This window comes from Tursiops truncatus, chromosome 12, assembly GCF_011762595.2.
Source record: "Tursiops truncatus isolate mTurTru1 chromosome 12, mTurTru1.mat.Y, whole genome shotgun sequence".
In the NCBI taxonomy this organism is placed as follows: domain Eukaryota; kingdom Metazoa; phylum Chordata; class Mammalia; order Artiodactyla; family Delphinidae; genus Tursiops; species Tursiops truncatus.
Window position 1 is genome coordinate 28971256 of NC_047045.1, and position 22304 is coordinate 28993559.

General features: G+C 37.5%; 1 protein-coding gene and 1 long non-coding RNA gene across 2 annotated transcripts in view; one reads left to right on the forward strand and one right to left on the reverse strand.

Annotated features, from left to right (window-relative positions):
• FHL5 (four and a half LIM domains 5) overlaps window positions 1-18824 on the forward strand; it is a 38295-nt gene extending 19471 nt beyond the window's left edge. The window contains exons 2-6 of the mRNA XM_004329118.4: window positions 5986-6153; window positions 7016-7190; window positions 9203-9372; window positions 13817-14003; window positions 18601-18824. Coding sequence (XP_004329166.3) covers window positions 5998-6153; window positions 7016-7190; window positions 9203-9372; window positions 13817-14003; window positions 18601-18764 — 852 coding nt within the window. The 5' untranslated portion in view covers window positions 5986-5997 and the 3' untranslated portion in view covers window positions 18765-18824. The remainder of the gene's footprint in view (window positions 1-5985; window positions 6154-7015; window positions 7191-9202; window positions 9373-13816; window positions 14004-18600) is intronic.
• Window positions 1-22304, reverse strand: part of LOC141276005 (uncharacterized) — a 98121-nt gene that overhangs the window by 32874 nt on the left and 42943 nt on the right. The gene's annotated exons all lie outside the window — the stretch shown is intronic.

Here is a 22304-nt window from a genome sequence, read left to right on the forward strand (position 1 = left end):
TGTAGGCTTTTAATTTCAAATTCAGTTTCTCTAATAGTTACCAACCAGTTAAAATTTTATATTTCTTCTTGTGTCCGTTTTAATGTTTTACTTATCTTTGAAGTTTCCCATTTTGCCTAAGTGTTCAAATTCTTTAAAGTTGTTCTGTTAATACTTATTCTGATTCACCTACATATTTATAATTTTTGTTGTTTTTCACCCCTTTATCTTTAAGCTTCAATCTGAGCTCAGTGTCCTTTTCCTTGAAGAACACTGTTTGGTATTTACTTTAATATGGGTGTGCTATTGATATATTCAGTTTCTGACTGTCTGAAAATATCTTTTCTTCACCTTTTTTATCAGAAGATATTTTACCTGAGTATAGACTTCTAGGTTGGTTCCCATTTTCTTTCAGCCATTTTATCTTTCCATTGTCTACCTTCCATTTTTTCCTGTTGAGAAGTAGGTAACTTCTCAATTTGTTGTTACTCTGGAAGTAATATTTTTAACCTACTTTTAAGATGTTATTTGTCTTTGATTTTTAGTAGTTTTACCCAGAGGTGCCTAGGTTGTGTGTTTTTAGTCTGGGTGAGGGTCATAGTTTTTGTTTTGTTTTTTAGATTTGTAACATGATGTATTTTGTCAGTCTTAATAGACTGGCCATTATTTCCTCAATAAGAATTCTTCTTCATATTCCCACCAAAATACATAAAACAACTCTTTTTACATGGGGATAATATTTGTTGATTAAATGGAATATTAAAAAATAGACTCCTTATCGATTTTCTGTCTGTGGTATATCTACCTTCCAATCCCTTCTCTCACTATTTCCATTAATTTTCACAAATCTCAGCTCAAAACACTTCACTCATCTATTCTCAATCGTCGGTGGTTATATCTTTTCTATAGAAAACACATGTTCATCTCTAGCTTGAAACTTAGGCCATTGGTGACCTTGCCCAGCCTACTTTTCCAAACTTGTCCTCCAATTAGTACCTTCTCATGCCCTGCAAGCCACTTCAAATAGATTACTTGCTATTTTCCATGCAGGCCTCATGTATTCAAGTATAAACATCTTTCCTAATTCTGTTGGTCAGTCTCAAGTGCCCTCCCTCAGCATCTTCAGGAAAGGAGAGCTTTACACAGGCTCGATCCTGGGCTTCAGTTTCTGACAGGTGTAGGATAAAATCCTGGATTTGGCATTTTTATCAGCCAAGTTATCTCGGCCTCTCTAAGCTTCTTCATCTGTCAAACTGGGATATTAATAATAGACCCATCCTACAGGATTCTTGTGAGGATTAAGAGAGAGAATCTACACAAAATGGTTAACACAGTACATGGCTCTCAGGAAACACACGGGAGCATTAGAACTCACTGTTAGTATTTTTAACAATTCCTTGACGGATGGTAGAGGCTGCTCTTTGCCCACCACAGCACCCATTCTGCCCTGTAATCCAGAGGTTAGGAACCTGCTGCCACCACTGATACCACTACCACGACTACCTCTCACAACCCGAAAACAAGTCCCTGGACCCTGGAAAACCTGAGTCCAGGCATTCTGAATGGGGGAAACCACTCACATTTCTACGACCCAGCCTGCCAGCAGCAACAGCAGCAGGAACGTATCACTCCCACCTTCCAATGTACACACACCTGTTTGGAGTTAGCAGAACCAATTCTGCATCCTCAACACTAGCTGTAAGAGGGTCCCGGAGATGTCTTTAGCTGCCTGACCTCTCCAACTAGGAGGAGGATAGAGCCAGGGTTGGGAGAACCAACCCATGATAGCTATCACATGATCCATTCAAATGCCATTTTCTCTAAGTTGTTCCGGAATTTTTCCCAGCTAAAAGTAATTTCCTTCCTCCTTCTCTTAACTGGTGGTTTTTAATTATCACTGGACATTAGAACCTTCTGGGAGCTGAAAAATACTTATTCTCTACCCCCAGAAATCCCAATTTAATTGGTTTCGAATAGGAGTGCACTTTGGAAATTTAAAAAATTCTAACATGCATTGTGTTTAGAACAATTGCTCTAAATTATCATAACCTTTCATTTCTCCTTATCACTTCCAGACTTTTCTTTAGTTATTTATAAAATGTCCATACTCTTCCTACTGGATTATATGCTCTCTGAGGATGGGATTTGAGTCTAGTCTATTTTTATGTCCTTCATAACTTCTAGCAGATTACTGTGCAAAAAAAAAAACATATTTACCTGTTTACAGAATGAATGAATGGTGTGTGATGCCTTGCAAACCAAAGCATATTAAAGATACCCTGCATAGCCTCAAGTCCTTGCCTCTCTCCTGCTTGATATTCTCTCAACTATACTTTTTGGGAATCTGTTCAGCATAATAAAAATATAAGTGACTATACTGCTCACAGCATTAAACTTCTAATCATTAACTCACCATATAACATAACTTGACACAAGATTATTCCTGGTTTTAAAAATAACATGTAAGAAACAGCACTCTGAGCTACAGAAGTTAGGACCAATAAACTCACATGCTTTTAGGTAGAAATCTAAAATCTAAGGGCGATAATTGGAAAAAGAAAGCCAAGTGCATTCATGACATTGGACTTCTGAGCTATTTATCTTATCTTCATAGGTTCTTTGATATATCGGTGTACCTCTAAATCAGTCTTCCAAAACTCCAGTATGTAATGATAAAAATTCTGTGCTTAAATTGTTGCATAATTGCAGAATCACTTTGACAGAAGTTTGGCAAGAATATAATCTAATCCTTTTGAAAAGTTTGACAAGAATGTCTAATTGATATTGATACTAATGTTTCTAAAGTTCATGCCAGGAAAAGTTAAATGCTATTCAATTGGGATACTATTAAGATTTCTTATGACTCATAATTATAAATCAGCTCTGTTCAAGGATTTAATTTAAATCTTTGAAAGCAAACGTTTTTCAATATCTTTGCCAAATTAACCCTCAGATGGGGGTTCCTGAGATGAGAATCATATAGTCCCTATCCCCTTTCCTACAGTTTTACCTGTTAGAAAATGATTAAAAACTAGCCATTTGGTCTGCTCTTGAGGACCCTAGTTATTCTCTGATTATTCAAAAATATTAATGTAAGGGACAAAGAAGAGGGGGGGAAAAAGAGACAAAGGCCAAAAAAAAAAGTACAGAATGATGTTTAGGAGCGAATGAGGTGGTGAAATGTGACCCAGTTGGAAAAATTCATACTCTTGCCTCTGTTGCCTGCCCTCACACCACTTAGAACTGCTTTTATTAAAGGTCCAAATAGCTTTGAAAAGCTTTAAATAGTTTCAAGGTCTTCCTTTATCCTGAATGGACCCGGGTGAAAATCTGTTGGCAAGACTCACCATTCCCCAACTTCGGATGTAATCCTGTGCCATTCTCCCATTTGTCTTTTCCCCTTCCTTCCCTGCTAATCAAGATCCTTCTTCCCTTCCTTCCTTCCTAACAGACTTGCAAAAGCTTAACTTCCTTCAAATCTTCTTAGAAAGGTCTCCCTTTACTGTAGCTCCTCACCCCTTTCTATTAGTTGCTAAGAATGCTATATGGTTCTAGTGGAATGTGTATCATATTTATGGTTATAACACCTCTAAGAAACTCTATATAGATGTATTCATATACCCATAGTTAAACGATAGAGTTTATGAAAATGAGGACTGAATTTCTTAGTGTACTTTCCCCAACTAAGAATAAGAGCACAAACGTTCAGTTTGTTCCTTATCTCAAATTATATTCACTATTACCAAGGTAAGAGCTAAGAGAATCCAGACTTCTTGAGGGCAGGGACTTCAACTATTACAGAGTAGACATTTAACACATGTTGACCTGGACCAAATGCCTACTCCCACTGTATAACTATAAAATGCAAAATTACATAGCTCTGAGATATTGAACTGACTCTTCTCACCCTCCCCAACTCCCTGACTTCGCTTTTAAAAAACAGATGGAATAAGATGTACTTTCTCCTTTAAAAAACTGGAGAAGATAGGGTCAATTTTGTTAAGAATTTTTATGGAGCAAGGCCTATTATGTGATTAGAATGGGGATGGGGCAGGATCTTCTTGTACTTACATTTAGACAAGTATTTATATTCACTGATATATATTTCTATATCAATATTTATATTATAAAATAAACATTTATTTAGATATTTCGACTTCTGATCACCAAATGAGGTACAGGTATTATAATGTTGTATTTAGAGTGTTGTTTAAAATAAAAACTTGAAATTCTACCAATTTTGTGATACCTTTGGTGTTTCTTCATTTTATAATATACTAAAAGCCTCACAAAATGGAAGTAGTCTGGGAGTTCCTAAGTCCTGAGAGGCTGTGCTTCATGGTGCTATTATATACATCTAAAACTAAAGAAATATTAACAATGAAAATGGTATTTTCCGTATTAAGTGATGAAAGTTAAAGGTATATACCGTATTTCACTATTAAGAGATAAACACTTGATCACTATAAACGTGAATAAAATTTGCATTTTTAAATCTATTTCCTCCAGTTTCCAAGCTCTCAGCAATCCTTTTAGTGTGTTTGTATTCACTAAAAAGGGACATTTCTGTGGAATTAATCAAATAGGGAATTCAGTGTTCCCTGCAGATAGTTTTGGCATGTTCCCCTGGGAACTTCTAGTCTGAATTTTCATCTTTCCTGGGAAAAGACACATATATTCTAAATCCTTAGTCTTTTCTTTGTTAGTAAAGATCTGCTATAAACAGAATTAATGATAATGTACATTCAGCAAGACACTGGCTGGAAACTTCATCATTAAAATAAAAGGTGGCAAAATATGTGAGAATGCAATTTGAATGTAGTAAATAAAAACTGGCATGAAAAATGTTGTAAAAATCATCCCAATAATCAATAGATTTTCTGATTTTGCTAAAATTAAAAAAACAAATTTCTGGTGTGGAGAATTAGAAAATATTCATAGTTCCCAATATATTTATTTTCCAAGAAAATCAGTGGTACTATTTTTGGTGACAATGAAAAACTTGTGTTCGATGCCTAATTAAACCCTTTTGAAATCCATGTGTTTTGTTTTTTAATTTACAAAATAACTAGAATTCTTATCCTGACCTTGGCTTTATGTTTTTCATTCTATAAAATGCTGCTGTTATTCTTCCTTCTGTGTACATGTTAGTTTAGTCCTAAAACCTGAAGAATCCGATAGCTCTTTTCTACCTCTGATGGTTTTAACTGCATGTCCACATCTGGAAAACTGCTCAGTGGCAGTCCCAAAGACCTAACACTTGGACTGAATCCTCACTGCTGAGGAGTTTTATTTGACCAGCTAAGTGTGGGGCATTTAAGTGGAGATGTCCAGGACGCAAATGAAGAACAGGCTAAAGCTAGAGATTTAAGTCAACAGTATATTTAGGGAGGTTGAAGCCACAGGTAAGGAGGACATCCCAAGGGAGAGTCTATGGTACAGGAAGACCTTAGGACTAATGTGCAGAACCCTCACTAGGTACCCGACAAAGAATTGGGAAATAAAAGGATGGCAGGGAAAATGACAATGTACTTGATCAGTAATTTCTATTTCAGTTAGAGCAAAAGAAAGACTCTTGTTATCCCCATGGAACTCCACCTCCAGCACTCTCCAACAAGACAGTAAGTGATGACAGTTAGTGAAAGCTCCATCAACAGTTCATATTTATACCCTTGAGGTGAAACCATCCTATTTCAACACATATTACATTCTCATTGAATTCCACATTAGTGAATGAGGAAAACAAGATGTTTTTTCCACACTCTGGCTGCTGGTTTAATGCATTTTGCTAGTAAAACACACAGGAACTGCCAAGATGGGAGAGTAGCCTCTTCTAAATCACTCCAAGTGTCACCATGACTACAGCATATTTCCTAAATTGGTGGGTGTTCATATAAGAAAATATAAATCTATTCAAGTGCTTGACTCATGTTGTATTGAGGCTTTATAATTTACCTTATCAAAAAATTTTGCCTTTATATACGTAAATTATTTTTTTATTCATAGGATTAAGCCAAAATGACAACTGCTCAATTTGACTGTCAACACTGCACGGCATCACTTCTTGGGAAGTATGTACTAGAGGATCACAATCCACACCGTGTTACTTGTTATGATCGTACCTCTGCTAACTATTGTGAGGAGTGCAAAGAACCAATCGAATCAGATTCCAAGGTAGGCCTTACCTCAGTTCCCAGAATTATTGCATAAGAACAGCAGACAAGTGCTTTGGAATGCCTGTTTTTCTTGAGTGTTGACTGTTAATACTCTAATGCTCTGCTACTAGATATAAGGATTTTCAAAGCTATCATCAATCAAGTTCCAGGCACTATGCTCAGCACTGTGACATGTAAGATACACTTTAATCCTTACAATGATCTTGGGAGATAGTTCGGGATGCTGAAGATTACAGAAGTTATTTGCCCAAAGTTACACAGCTGAAATGTTATTTCTAGAATGATAAGAGTATAAGTGAATAACTATACAAATAACTGGAGCCGTAAAGATTCAAAAACCTGTATCTTCTCACTTCACATTAGCCTCATCTTCATTAAACCACTGTGCGCTGATACGTCTCACACACACACCCATTCCTCCCAGAATGCACGTTATTATTTTTTTTTTCTCCTTTTTTGGGGGGGAGCCGGGGAGGTCTTTGTTTTAGTTAACTAGTGTTGAGATTTTGTTCAGGTAAATCTCAAACAGCAATAGGATGTTACAACCTAAAAATAAAAATCATTCCATGAAAATCTTTTCTTATAGTTTATAAAAGGAAGGTAGAGGAAATTTGAAGAAACAGGAGAGTACACTTATTTTCCATCTGTCTTTTGTGACCAACCAAGGAAGCCCCAGGCTCTAGTTCTTAATTGCCCCAGAGAGTCTCCTCTCTATGGGTAACAGTATCAATAACAACATGCCCTCAAGCTACCAGCACCACCTACTGGCACCAGAGTCCCAGGAGTGTTTAGTATTGTTTTACAAAATGGCCTGTATTGTCACAAACATACTTAATTAACTTTTACTTACTGTCTCAAAGGATCTTTGTTACAAAGGTCATCACTGGCATGAAGGATGCTTCAATTACGACAAATGCAATCAGTCTTTGGTGGAAAAGCCTTCTGCTGCCAAGGATGAGTGCCTGCCGTGCTCCAAGTACTATTCTAACGAGTGCTCCTCCCAGTGCTTCCAGTGTAAGAAGACCATCATGCCTGGTAAGATCACAAGGCACTTCTGGTCTATAACTGAACCTGCAATGCTTTGAATTAAACCCAAGCACAGTAAGAGTGTAGTACATTAGTCCCCCCTTATCCACGGTTTCACTTTCCATGGTTAAAACTGCCCAAGGCTAGGGCTTTCCTGGTGGCGCAGTGGTTGAGAGTCCGCCTGCCGATGCAGGGGACACGGATTCGTGCCCCGGTCCGGGAAGATCCCACATGCCGCGGAGCGGCTGGGCCCGTGAGCCATGGCCGCTGGGCCTGCGCGTCCGGAGGCTGTGCCCCGCAACGGGAGAGGCCACAACAGTGAGAGGCCCGCGTACCGCAAACAAACAAACAAAAATTACCCGAGGCCAAAAATATTAAGTCTGAAAATATTAAGTGTAAAATTCCACTAGTAAAAGTTTCTTAAGTTTTAAACTGTGTGCTCTTCTAAGTAGCGTGATGAAATAACCCTCCATCCTGCCCATGACGTGAATCATCTCTTTGTCCAGAGCATCCTGGCCAGTAGTCACTTAATAACCATCTCAGTTATCAGATCAGACTGTTGCTGTACTGCAGTGCTTGTGTTCAAGAAACCCTTATTTTAGTTAATAATGGCCTCAAAGTGCAAGAGTAGTGATGCTGGCCATTCAGGTATGCCAAAGAAAAGCCATAAAGTTCTTCCTTTAAATGAAAAGGAAGTTCTCAACTTAATAAGGAAAGAAATTGTATGCTGAGGTTGCTAAGATCTAATGTAAGAACAAATTTTCCATCCATGAAATTGTGAAGGAGGAAAAAGAAATTCGTGCTAGTTTTGCACCTCCAACTGCAAAAGTTACGGCCACAGAGCATGATAGGTGCTTGGTTAAGATGGAAAAGGCAGTAAACTTGTACAATAAGATATTTTGAGAGAGAGACCACATTCACATAACTTTTATTACAGTATACTGTTATAACTGTTCTATTTTATTATGTTATTGTTAATCTCTTGCAATGCCTAATTTATAAATAAACTTTAACATAGCTCTGTATGTATGGGGAAAAAACATAGTATATATATATATATAGGGTTCGGTATTGTCTGCAGTGTCACACGTCCACTGGGGGTCGTGGGAGGTATCCCTCACAGATAAAGGGGGGGACTATACTATACAAAACCCTGCTTTGCAGAAAGACATCTTTCTGCTATCTCTTTTATCTCACTTAGTGTACTTTAGACATGAAAAGATTATTCTTTCTGTCTCCAGTGGGCAAAGTACTGTCTTTTGTGTTTTTTCATAAACCTAATTCATAGAAACATTTTGAACCAGAAACTGAGCCATGGAATAAAGATAAAATCTATACCAATAAATTATACTAACACTGCACTAAACACCCTGTCCTAGGCAGAACCAATAGCATCAGAAAACATAATCCATCATAGGACAATGGGACCAATCATCATTTTGTAGCTCAACACAAACTGGTGTGAAGGTCAGTCATCTTTATTTTCTCTCAGGGCAAACAAGGATCCAAGTAAATTGTTACACCTTTAGGCAAGTACTAATTCTCTGTTTTGATCCTCTTCTCAATCCCTATGGACAGCAGCATACGAACAATTCTCTCTCATTTTCTTATTATAGGTTCAAAGATTTTCTAGGAGACCATAACTACACAACATCAATCTCAGGAGTTTGTGCCTTGGGCATTCCTAATATCCCTGTAATGCTTACTATGTCCCAGTTTATCTGAAGCATGTGCAGCCTTTCAGAGTCTACATTTACAGTACTTTCACATCTCAAAATTGTGAAACAGCACAAGAGTTTCCAGCGAAAGAGTGATGCACCATCATCGTAGGCTGAACTCTATTTATTGACCTCTTTTTTCAGATAAATGTTTTGGAAACCAGTAAACGCTATTTTTTCTATATGGATGATTGCTTTTTTCACCTTAACTTTAGTATATATTTTAAGTAATTTGACATATTACTGCTTAAAAGAACAATTATGCTTGATTTGTACTAACAGGTTCTTACTTTGGGGGTACAGGTTCCCGGAAAATGAAATTTAAGGGAAACTACTGGCATGAAACCTGCCTTGTGTGCGAGCATTGCCGACAGCCAATAGGAGCTAAACCTTTGATTTCCACAGAGAGTGGCAATTATTGTGTGCCGTGTTTTGAGATGGAGTTTGCTCACTACTGCAGCTTTTTTAAGGAGGTAAATATCTAAAGAGGATGAAGCTTGTGAAACCTTCCAAACCATCGCTTTGCAGCGGCATTATATGTTTGCAATGAACTGATACTATCATGTTATATCCATCTTTGCACATTCATGTTAATTTTGAATTCCAACATGTTCGAAAGCACTACCTGTCACAGTGAGGAGGCCCATCTATTTTTATCACCATAAAATTCCACCCAGAACATGAATTTAATGTTCCAAAGGCTTAAGTGATTTGATATTCCAGTTCCATTCACAGCTGTTCAGGCAAGATTTCACATGTTCTGGTAGAGGGCCCACGTCTCTCTTTGAATACAAAATATTTCTTAGAAAATTTTTGATCCATTTAATTTCAGAGAGATATGGATTTGTCTCACAGAGTGACTAAGGGAACCAATTTAAACAGGATATTTCACTCCTCACATCATGTCCAAGCAATATAAATGTCTTCTAAGCTTGAAGCTTTTATATTTCTAAAGAGTAGATAAAAAACAGAACTACCATATGACCCAGCAATCCCACTACCAGGCATATACCTTGAGAAAACCATAATTCAAAAAGAGACATGCACCACAATATTCACTGCAGCACTATTTACAATAGCCAGGACATGGAAGCAACCTAAGTGTCTATTGACAGATGAATGGATAAAGAAGATGTGGCACATATATACAATGGAATATTACTCAGCCATAAAAAGAAACGAAACTGAGTTATTTGTAGAGAGGTGGATGGACCTAGAGTCAGTCATACAGAGTGAAGTAAGTCAGAAAAAGAAAAACGAATACTGTATGCTAACACATATATATGGAATCTAAAAAAAAATGGTTCTGATGAACCTAGGGGCAGTACAGGAATAAAAACGCAGACATAGAGAATGGACCTGAGGACACAGGGAGGGGGAAGGGTAAGCTGGGACAAAGAGATAGAGTGGCATGGACATATACACACTACCAAATGTAAAATAGATAGCTAGTGCGAAGCAGCCGCATAGCACAGGAGATCAGCTTGGTGCTTTTTGACCACCTAGAGGGGTGGGATAGGGAGGGTGGGAGGGAGGCTCAAGAGGGAGGGGATATGGGGATGTATGTATATGTATAGCTGATTCACTTTGTTATACAGCAGAAACTAACACACCATTGTAAAGCAATTATACCCAATAAAGATGTTAGAAAAAAAAAGGAGTGGATAGATAAGAGAGTGACACTCAAGAGACTGACAAGATCTTTAGGGAAATTCATTAGACAGAAAGACAGAAAGATGACTTAAGAACTGCAAGTGGTTTCCTTCACCTCCAGCTCCAGAGCTCCATGCAGGGCCTTTCAACTTGGACACCCATTCAAAACATATTTTCCAATAGGAAAAAAAGTCATTTTTTTCCAAGTAAACATGGTCCAATTCTTTTTGTATCCTCTAAGCTTTTACATGAAAGTCACTCATCTCTATCACCTTGATAAAGTCTGTCTGTATTCCATAAATATATATCGATGTTCTCAAAGAAATTCTTGACCTGTGAGGCGTCATAAGTTTCAAATAACCCTATAACTTGTGATGAGAAAGCTTGAATCATGAAAACATATTGGATAAGTCCAGTGGCTTCTAAACATTTTTGATCTACAGGCTACTCTGGCAGGTCTCTTAAGACCATTTGCATACTTGCATCTGAATTGTCATTGCCACTTTCTACAAATGCATGTACAAACATACACACACTCAACGATTTTCCATATATACTTAAAATACTGGTACTGCATTTGAAGAGGCATCAATCAACCCCTATGTTATAATTATTAAATTACACTGTCATGATGGCTGAAAATTACAGTTGAAAGTAACATGCTACAAAACCATCTTACACCCGAAGACTTCCAACAACTTAGAAAATGACTTTACAAGAAACAGTCAGACCCTATGACTCTGTGACAGATGAAGCTCCGAAAAATTATCAGTCAATGACATGCATTTAGAAAGGGATGCTGGAAATAAAATAGATTTATCTCACTGTTTTGCAGGACAACTAAGTTGGCCATTTTTAGGCTACGTTTCTTAAGGACTTACACTAAAATATTAGTGACACTCGTGAGACTCATCTTAAAATCATTTGTTGGGCACACAGTATAAAGTTTCTTTCAATGCCATAAAGAGTCAAGAGAACTTCTCTAGTACATCATCAGAGCTGAGCACTATCTGGGGCCAAAGCCCTGGCGTTTCCCAGGTTAGAGGAGCCTGCCCTATAGTTAGGACATGATTTGAAGTCACCGAAAAATTTATGAAATGTTTCTATTGGGTAGTAGACAGATCTCAACATGCCAGATTATTTTCTATTTAATTTTTTAAAACCACAAGTCCTTTAAGTAAAGCTGGATATAAATGTTTCGGATCAAGATGATCCAAGCTGAAGAAAAACAATTTGTTTCAACCCAAGCCAAAGATCAAAAATAAAACAAAAGAAAATAAGTAAAAACTACTTGACCATCAGGCCCATAGAACTTTTTTCATACATTTTAGTTTCACAAAATAAAATCTATTTTCTACCAAAAAGCAAGTAACCTCAAACCGTAGTACTCTGAATTCAAACTCCTCAAGTTTCACACAGAGTATTCTGTCATTCATCAGCTTTCATCCACTGGGTGCAAAATCATTATTGCCTCCACTTTGCCAGAGAAGAAACTTGCTCTAAATCCTGGGATCAATCAGTAGCGAAAACCACGCTTGGATATTAGACTTCATCTTAGCCCGTCTGCCTCTTCAAAAGAATATAATCACAAGCAAACAATTCTTAATGTTCCAGAGTTTCTTCTCCCTAATGAAACAATCTTTGGAGGGTACATCAAGTTTTATTTTGCTGTGAATACAGTTTTCAAGTTTTGAATCTTTTAAGCATTGCCTGCTAATCATTTGACCAAACGAATCAAAGGAATCTGGAACTCTGCTGTGCCTTCTGTAAGGCCTTTGAAGTCAGTAGGGGGGGGCATTTTAAATTGCTTTAGCTCACACACACCATTATGTTTCCTATTTACTTATTTAGAATAGTATACTTTTTCTCCTTTGTGAAAAATAACTTTCTATCAAGTGTCTTTAATTTTTAAGACAGTCATTGTAAGATTTTAAAATATTTTTAGAATCATCTTTCCAAAAGCCTATAGGATAGACAAGTATCCTATAGGATGGCTATAGGATACTTAGATGTCACAATAGGATGGCTCAGAATAGACTACTTTTTCTATATCTACTTAATTTGTATACAAAGATTACAGGCGGCATCTCAGATATCACATTGCTTCAGTCATTATAAGACATTTCCATGAGCATATACCAGGTTCCCTGGACAACCCAGGACCTCAAGAGCCGTGGATTTGAAAGATGCTATGACTTAAAAATTGCTACACAAGAAAAGTTGTCTAATATTTTTCCATTGATTTTTAAATAAAGATATCTCAGCCTTTAAAAAAGTAAAATCCAGATTAAACTGGTTTAGAAAATAAATCTTATGGAGGAATAACAAGCATCTCTGCAAAACCCTAGCATATCACACATTAAGGTTCAATGTACAACCAGCACTTATGACTTTGAGCCCTAATGCTGAGAACTCACACAGTTGCCCAGAGCACCCCTATCTGCGCTAGATACAATACTGGAGTTGCTTTCCAAACATTTTTTCCCTTAGTGTTTGTTCATTCATTCAACAAAGACTTGTCAACTGCTTATCAGTGCAAAGTAATCTAATCTCAGTACTGTGTTCATGGTTAAGCACATGGGCTGCAGAATAAGGCTGTGCAGGTTTGAATGCTAGCTCTGTGTGACCCTAGCAAGTGGCTTAACTACTCCAACTCTTAGTAGTTGCTCATCTCTAAAGGGAGAAAGATAATAGTCCCTACTGTGTCAGGATGTCGAGAATGTTAAGAAGTTGTTAAGAACAGGGTTGAAGACTGAAAAAACACCTCAGAAATATTATTCATTATTAGCAGATTATGGTGTTGATCAATTCCTTTCAGGATTACTACTGCTGGAATAAAGCATTCAGGAAGAAAAATAGCTTTTTTTTTTTTCTTAGGATCTTTAAAAGTTATACATGGACATAAGAACATAGCATATAAAATATCTTAGCTCTAAAAACAGATCTTTGAAAAACAACAAGAAAGAGAAAGATGAGCAAAGGAATCAAGGGCCTATTTCTTTTTCATCTTCCTGAGTTCATTATGGTCCTGCTTCCTTTCTGTTCCATTGTAGGAGAAAAATTAGGACATTTATCACCAGTCCTATTTAATCCCTGTAGCCTTCTGTTTCTCATATAGATTCAAAAAAATCACAGGGAAAAGACATCCTGACACAATGTGATAGAGTAGCCCAAAGTACCACTTGTGGGCACAGAAGAGAATCACAAAAGGTCTGAATTGTAATAACTTCCACAGTCATTGCCTTTTTTGTGATCATTTGCCAGGCGATTACTTCAGGTGGGATAATGTTTTGTGACCAGCCATGGCATAAAGAGTGTTTTCTGTGCAGTGGCTGTAGGAAAGAGCTCTGTGAAGAAGACTTTATGTCCAGAGATGATTATGCATTCTGCTTGGACTGCTACAATCATCTTTATGCCAAAAAGTGTGCCACCTGCACCAAGCCTATTATTGGTGAGTTATTCAGTTTAATACGGTCCTACCATGAGACAGTTATGGCTCTGTAAATGCTATGTAGTTAATTCAGGAAATGTAATTTAAAAAAGATGATCTTTCCTTTATGTTTCCTTTTGAAATAAACATGGGTACCTATATATAAATATAAATACTACGCACAACCCTCAAGGCAAGTATAGAGTGTAATTAAGGTAGCTATGCTCTGTAGAGGGTAATTAATACTAAACCTCATGGTACTGACTCTACATAAAGTAATAATTCAGGGAAGAAGGAGGATAAGATGAGCGGAGAAGACCTTCACAAGGAGGCCTGAACTGAAGCAGAACTTTAAGGAGTTGAGTGGGGGAAGGGATACTTATAAAACAAAATGCTGCTGAATTCCAAACAAGGGTAACAGGGCCTTAAAACAGAAAAAGTTTTAATTAAATGCAAGTACTGCACAAAAATCTGAAGCTATAATAATTAGGATAGCATAGGTCAGGAATTAATTAAACCTCAATTTAAGATGCTTCTAACAAATGTATTATTCTCTTTGCTTTCTATTCACTTACAATAAGTTTTTTTGGGGTTTTTTTGTTTGTTTTGTTTTTGCGGTACGCGTGCCTCTCACTGTTGTGGCCTCTCCCATAGCGGAGCACAGCTCCAGACGCGCAGGCTCAGCGGCCATGGCTCACGGGCCCAGCTGCTCCACGGCATGTGGGATCTTCCCGGACCGGGGCACGAACCCGTGTCCCCTGCATCGGCAGGTGGACTCTCAACCACTGCGCCACCAGAGAAGCCCTACAATAAGTTTTAATTGTGAATAGATGAGATTAAAAAAAAAAACAAGATAGCATTCCGTTGAAGAAACAAAATATACATGACATGATTTGAAAATAACATAAATGGTAAATTGATCTGTGTTAAATGGATTTTCAAGGTAAAAAGAGCATTATATTTTCCTTAGAGACATTTCTAAAACGCTAATCCTGTAGTAAAGGAACTGAAGAGCTCATCACCTGAGAAATCCAACAGCTATCCTTTTAGGCACTGTATGGTCACCAAATAACACGGCAGAACTATACTTCTGTTCTCCATTCCTACTACTCTTTGGTCATATTTCACTTTTAGCTCAGTCTATATAACACAGAATTAAAGATTATTTTATCCTTTTCCTCCTCCTCTACCTTCAAAGATATCACAAAGTAAAACTGAATATTTATTCAGCTTCAAATAAAGAGTTTTGCTGCAAACCCAGCTTGACAGGCTTTCACTTACTTGCAAGGGAGGGAGTTTCCTGGATGAACAGAACATAGTTCTGTCTGTCCGTACAAGGAAGGCACCATGTTTTTCAGAATCTCACACTGGCCTATGGGCTATATCTGGCCAGCAAGCATGGTTTGTTTGGCCTGCACTTGTTTGTAAACAACTAATGTAAAATCCATCTCTGTAGCCTAAAAGTAAACAAAGAGCCTGCCCAGGGTGAGCAGACTACCCTCACATTCCCGCCGGGTCACGGTCATATGGAGCTGAGTGGCTGGCCCGTTATGTAGGGCATGGCCCCTTTGCTGCTTCCACTTTGTCTCTATCACTCAGCTCTGTCACCTCTCCAGCCCTTTCAAGGGCTTACGTTGGCAATCCCAGACTATAGGGCTCCAAATCTTGGGCTCTTAACCACTCTGCTCTCCTGCTTCTATACATCTGGCGACTCCTAAAGCCAAGAGAATAAGCCACCATCTCTACTGGTTTTAGTTAGAAATGGGACTTCCATAAATGCAACAGTAACTGGAGCAGCAAAATCTTAGTAGAATCTGCAATCACTGCCCAATGGATTTAGTCAATTTATTCTACAACACTTTTCTTGAATTGGCCAGAAAAAAAAATGGGGGGTGGGGGGGGGGTTGTTCCGTGAAGAAATGAGAAAATTAAACAACTCAAAATGGTTTGAAAATTTTCTGGGGACCCAAATGGCTAATACTGATCTGAAAGTGCCTACACAAGCCCTGAACTTGATGAGTTTCATTTCTGACCCATCACAGATTCATGTGATTTTTCTGATGGCTTGTTACAGGTCAATCACTGAGCACAGCGTTTTTTTGTTTTTTTTGTTTTTTTAGGTCAGACAGAAAAACCATATTGTTCCACATGAAGCATAGGGATGATCAGGAACCAATGATTTGTCCCCAAAGTAATCCACATGCAGGATATGCATTTAATTTAGGACAGTCTTTTGGTCATTATCTTAACCTTCTTTTAGCTCTGTGATTGAGAGACACCAGAAACTAAATGCCTGCAAAAACTTCCAACTCACTTTAATATGTTTTGATCTGATTCTTAAATGTATATAGGCCCTGTAGTAGTGCTTCTTTAAAATTGAACTATTTGAACTAATGTACCATAGGGAACTATACTACCATACATTTATCTTCTGAAAGTTGTACATTCATGCAAACAATATGTCATCCTAAGAAACTATGTTAGAATGTTTTCAAAACACTATTTTAAAGTAACTAAATCTATAAGGAACAAACTCAAGACGTAATTACAATTTTTTCTCCTCCTCTAAGATAGGATTTACCTTGCAAACTTTCTGGGATAAACAAAGCAGCTTGATCTAGTAGGAAGAGCTCTGATCTAGGGAGTAAAAGACCTTGGTCTTGCCTCTGCCCCTGACTACTCCGTGGGTACAAAACTCACCTCCAAGGTCCTCATCTGCCTTATTTGCAAAATGAGGAATTGAACAAGATCACATCTTTGCTTTCTTCTATTTCTGTTTATTTTTAGTAAAGTGAGTTTCAAATGTTGATTTCTTCAGAAAGGGATGCTAAGGTTCCTGGTTATGTTCTTTAAAAAAGAAAATTCAGACAATTTGGTGAAGTTAGGAGCATAGGCTCTGAAACCAGATGGCCTAGGATTGAATCCCAGATCTGCCACTTAGCATCTGGGTGATTTGGCCAAGAGTCTGAACCTCTCTGTCCAACAATTTCTGTCTGCAAAGTTGGGTTGATGGTAATACCTACCCCATGAAGGTGAGGTGAGAGCTATATGAAGTAAAGGGCTTAGAACAGTGACTGGCTCATCTTCAAGTTCTCAACAAATGCTAGCTCTTATTCTACAGAATTTTCAGGAATGAATGAAGCCAAATAAAACAGGTGTCAGAGACCTGTTGTTGACTTTCTTACTGCAAATGACCCTTGTGACCTGAGGGAGTAAACATATCCAAAATCAAAAAACTTTACAATCAGCTCACATATTGAGTCAGTACTTTCTTATATTCCTGCTACCAGATGCTTCTTTTTTATTCTTTGTAAAATTCTAGAAAGAATTATTTTTACATTTGCCACCTGTACAAGGCCTAATAATAAAATCAAGAAAACCTCATGTGCATCAAAATGCTGGATGTATAATAATTAGTTTTACGAAGAGATGATTTATGTATATACAGAACATTATTCCTGCAGTCAGCTTATTAATGTTCTGAATATTAAGGGAATTAATTGGTACATTATTTACTCTTATTAGAAAGTAGTGATGACAGCATTATAAATAAGCTATAAATTTAATCAAGAAAAGTACAAGAATTTGATGTAAATTTATCCCTGAACTAGTAAATTTATGTGAAGACATCAAAAAACGTTTCCAGGATGAAAACAAAAGTTCATTATCATTGGCAAATAAAGACTCAAGCCTAGGGCATCCCAACCCCTTCCCAATCCTTAGACCTTTTCTCCTTTTCTACGACTCCTCAAAATCAGTTCCTTGAACCGTATGCTGGATTCATATTTGGGATATAGAGATGAGTCTCACTGAAAACTCAAATTCTCACACCTTTCTTAGGAACCCTATGGCTCAAGTGAGGCCCAAGTTGAAGTGACAGAGGCTGACAAAGCACCTATTAGAAACCCATCAATGGGGAGCATGGCCTCATTGGCCAGAGGGATCAGATTCACAGATCTTTGCTGCAAGCCTGTGCTGAAGTCACCTCTGGGCAAGGTAATGAGGTCATCACAACAGGCTAGCTACAGGATAGATGGAATTCTCTATTTAGGGCTTTTGAGAATTGTGTTCCACACCACAATACGACCATGGGACTTTATCCTGAATAAAATGAAACATGAAAAAAGAGGGAAGAGAAGAGAACTAAAAGTCATTAAAATATCAAATAACAGGCTGGGAAGTATACATTTATTTTATCTTAACTTTGCTTCTAAGTAAACAGGGTCACAAAGAAGGAAAAAAAATATTCATACTTAGATATGTCTGACTTCAAAACCTATACCCTCTTCTCACGGCACCACCCTGTATTTCCTTATGTCTTAGGCAATCCTTAACTGTCTCCAAAAATATGTGCTTTGTATACCCAGATTCTACCTACTTATGTCGATTATGGAAAAATTTGACTGAGAATCTGGCTGGGTCTCATAGAAAGGACTTGTCCATGGGTGACTCTCCCAAATAGACACAGGTCACTGAGGGCAGCCTCCTTTCTTAGGTTACTTGCCTCTACGTGGCCTTGCTCACTGCTGTATCTCCAGTTCCCAGAAGAGTCCCTGAGAGAACGCTCAATCTATTTGTTGAAAGAATAGATTACTCTTTTTCTCCAATTGCTTTACAGGTCTCAGAGACACCAAGTTTATCTGCTTTCAAGACCGCCAGTGGCACAGCGAATGCTTTAACTGTGGGAAGTGCTCAGTCTCCTTGGTGGGGAAAGGCTTCCTGACTCACAACAAGGAAATCTTCTGCCACCAATGTGGCTCTGGGGTGGACACTGACATGTAGAAGGAGACAGTCCTTCCGCACCTGAAATCCACCTTGCTTTTGTTCTCACTAAATCCAGAACTCGATCGATGTTGTATTTCTGACTTAATTTTTAGAAAAAAATCATGTAGAGTTTACAGTGGAAGAGTTTTTGCACACAGTCTGATTGAACCATGTTATAAGAGCTCAAAAAGAAAAAAACAACACAGACTAACAGAAATGAATATATACTAAGTCACAAAGGCACATTTCCTTGCAAAATACTGCACTCTGCTGTTAGAAATACAGGAAAATATTTCTTTATTGTAATCAAGTGTATGGTCTATACCTAGAAGTCATGGATGTTATTACTGAAAACTGATGTTTTTCAAACCTGCAGAGTAAAAAGGAAAATAAGAGATCAAATTGAAGGGCATACGTGAGACTAATGTTTGCATTCCTAACTAGCTAGTTACATGTAACATGATTGGCTGTGAATGGTAGAAGAACAGAAATGATCAGGAGGAAGTGATTACTAATCATCACATTTAAGTATTTTGTCATTTTATCATTCTTTTATTGTTCACAAGTACTGACTTCAGAGTCGAAAAACAAAGCTACGATTTGCCCTCATCCATCCTGCTTCCACAGCTGGTTGGTTACCATATTTAATCAATGGAATCTGAGAATTCTGGACACTATGCCTCTCATTCTCTGCATAGATATAAAAGGGTCCTTTCTCCCTAAGGATAGTCAAAGCATAGGTTCCAACACATTTTGCATTAAACGCATTTCAAAGCCCACAAAGATTTTTGTCTAAATACTTAGAGATTCCATGAAAGAAAAGTCTGTTCTTTCAAAAGAGCTAACCAAGATAATCAGTCCCCAAAGGCAAACCTTTAAAGTAAATAGATCATTAAATCATCACTTCTGGAAATGAGTTTTAGGGAAGGGATTGAGTGTTAGAACCTGACTTTCACCCAGATATCTAAAGGCATAACAGAATGCATAATTAGCTCTGAGCGTCATGCATTTTGCCTTCCAAAATTACATAGTTGATTAATGGGAAGACATAAAAGTGGGCTTTCAAGAAACCTAGTAATAATAAGAACTGAAAAAGAATAATTCACTGCTGATAATTCAGGACCTGCAAAGCAGCACAACAGAGCGATAAGGTCTACAGATGAGCCCTCCCCACTGTTCCTCCATGCCCATGCAACTCACCTCACCCACGCCAATGGTGTTCTAGAGCTTCAGGCTCTTGCATGGCTGTGAGGGGCACTCTCAACCCTCGGTAGCCAATCTACAAAGAAGCCAGTGTTTATTGGTCACAGCCTTAGTGAAAAGCCTATCACCATGTGTTTAACTTTATACCAGACATCTACTGATGATGACCCTACCTAGCTGCCCCCGGACAAAATTTTCCACATTATGTGGGATAAATGGAAATCAACCTCTGCTCTCCATGCTCAGTTACCACCCTTTGTTATAGTGTCACTTGGGTGAAGCAGAGAGAGGTCATGAGAAGAAACGCACATTGACATAACATTTTTAAAAGTGTCTACTCTCAGATTACTGCATAGCATTAAAGGTTCTGATTGAAGTCTAATTATATGCTGTGGCTGATTACAATTATATCACAAGAGATTTAATTAAAATTGTTATGGAAACACATTTTTTGAAACAGTTTAAAATGCAAGGATATTTGGAGATTAGCAATTTAGAGATACTAATAAAAGGTCAGGATTCATAGGCGATTTGAAAGATATAATTGCCTTTTTTTTGGTATTAACAATGCCAAGATATTTTCTCTTATTCACATTGTTAAATGTAGGCAAAAATATCAATATTTTTCCTGCATTGTTTGAAATTACACATGTGACACTGAATATGCCAATTGTTTTATGATCTAGAATATAACAGTGTATCATATATATAGAGAACCAAGCCATTTTGAATCTGTGTAGATATACAACATGTAATACTGTCTCAGTTAGTCAATTATAAACAAACATACAAAATGTAATGGTTTTTCTAAACAATTGGTATTGTCTAGGCATTTTGCTGTGTGGGATGGGGGGTGGGTGTGAGTATGCACGTGATCAGGCTTATGTTCAATCTTTACAATTAAAAAATTCACAGAACCATTTCCAAGACAGAGATTTTGTGATCCTTTGATAAGTGTAGTTAAGTATATATACTTTCACATGACTAAGCTACCTTCTAAATAGAGAATTATTTCTATTTTTAGAAGATATTTATTCCCTATTTAGAAGGTAGCTTAGTCATCAAACATGCATTAAACATTTACTGTGCACAGTTAGAGCTCAAGCTACTGTGATTCTGGGTTGGTGGGAGGGTAGATCAGGGTACGGAAGCAAGGGAGAGCCAGATGCAGAGAGCTTATGAAAAGTGCCACTGTAGACATAACACACATATACACAACAACTGAGAAGGAAGACACCCTTAGACTGACACACAAAGATAAAAGTAAAAACCATACACAATATACTAGAGTTGATTTAGCTCAGTAAAGAGAAAACCTCTCTAAGTGACCTATCCAAAGATGGAATGGGCTGTCTCAGGAAGCAGCAGGCTTCCAGTGATTCAAGGCGTGACATCTGCACAGGTAGGGAAGCAGTTAGAAGCAAATTCTGTGTGCTAAGAGCAGCCAGATGGCTTGGAAGTAGCAGAACAACTGTGCCAAAGAGCGAGAAGAAATGGGATTGCTAAACGAAAAAGGGTCAGATGAAGGGAGAATAATGAACTCTTAGGATTAAAGGTTTACACTTAATAGAACAGGCAATAGAAAGTTACTAATTGTTCTTAAATAGGGAAGAAAAAGCATTAACGACAGTGTGTGAGGAACACTGTGCTAACGCTCCCATGTGGCCTAGAACTGAAGAGGGCAAGGTTCCGAAGGTGAAGATCTCTGACTGAAGTAATACATTTGGTTAGTGGCTACAGAAGTGAAAAGAGAGAAACAGCAATAGGTAATGCAAGCCAAGAGCGAGATTTGTTGATACAGATGAGTAGACAAGTCAATGAATCAAATATTTTGTGTTGTCATGTTGGGTTAGGGATGAAAAAGAAAAATGAAGACAAGAATTTCTGCTTCCATGATAACAGGAAGGGTGACCAACCGTTCAGTTTTCACTTAACAAAACCATAAACGTTATTTTGGGACAACCTAGGCCCATTGGTTAAGTGAAGTGTGACAGCGCTACAATCATGGGTTCAAAACTTACTTTAAAAAAACGTTAAGTTGTACTTTGGAGTGAAAGATTGGTCAACCATTGTGAAAATGCATAACACTGTCACAAATGGCCTTGGTTAAATATCACTGCAAAATTTAGTACTACAAATGAAAAATCAGCCTAAAAATATATGTCTATTGTTAGTAACACCATTTTTGAATTTAAGAAAAAACTACTTTTTAACCTACTTTTGTATTGATAATAATTCATATTTCAAATAGGAAAATGATGGCTACAGTATGTTTTAGATATATTTAATTGAGCACATAAATTATTCTCAAATACATTTACAGATGTTTATTATTACAATAATACTGCTTTTACT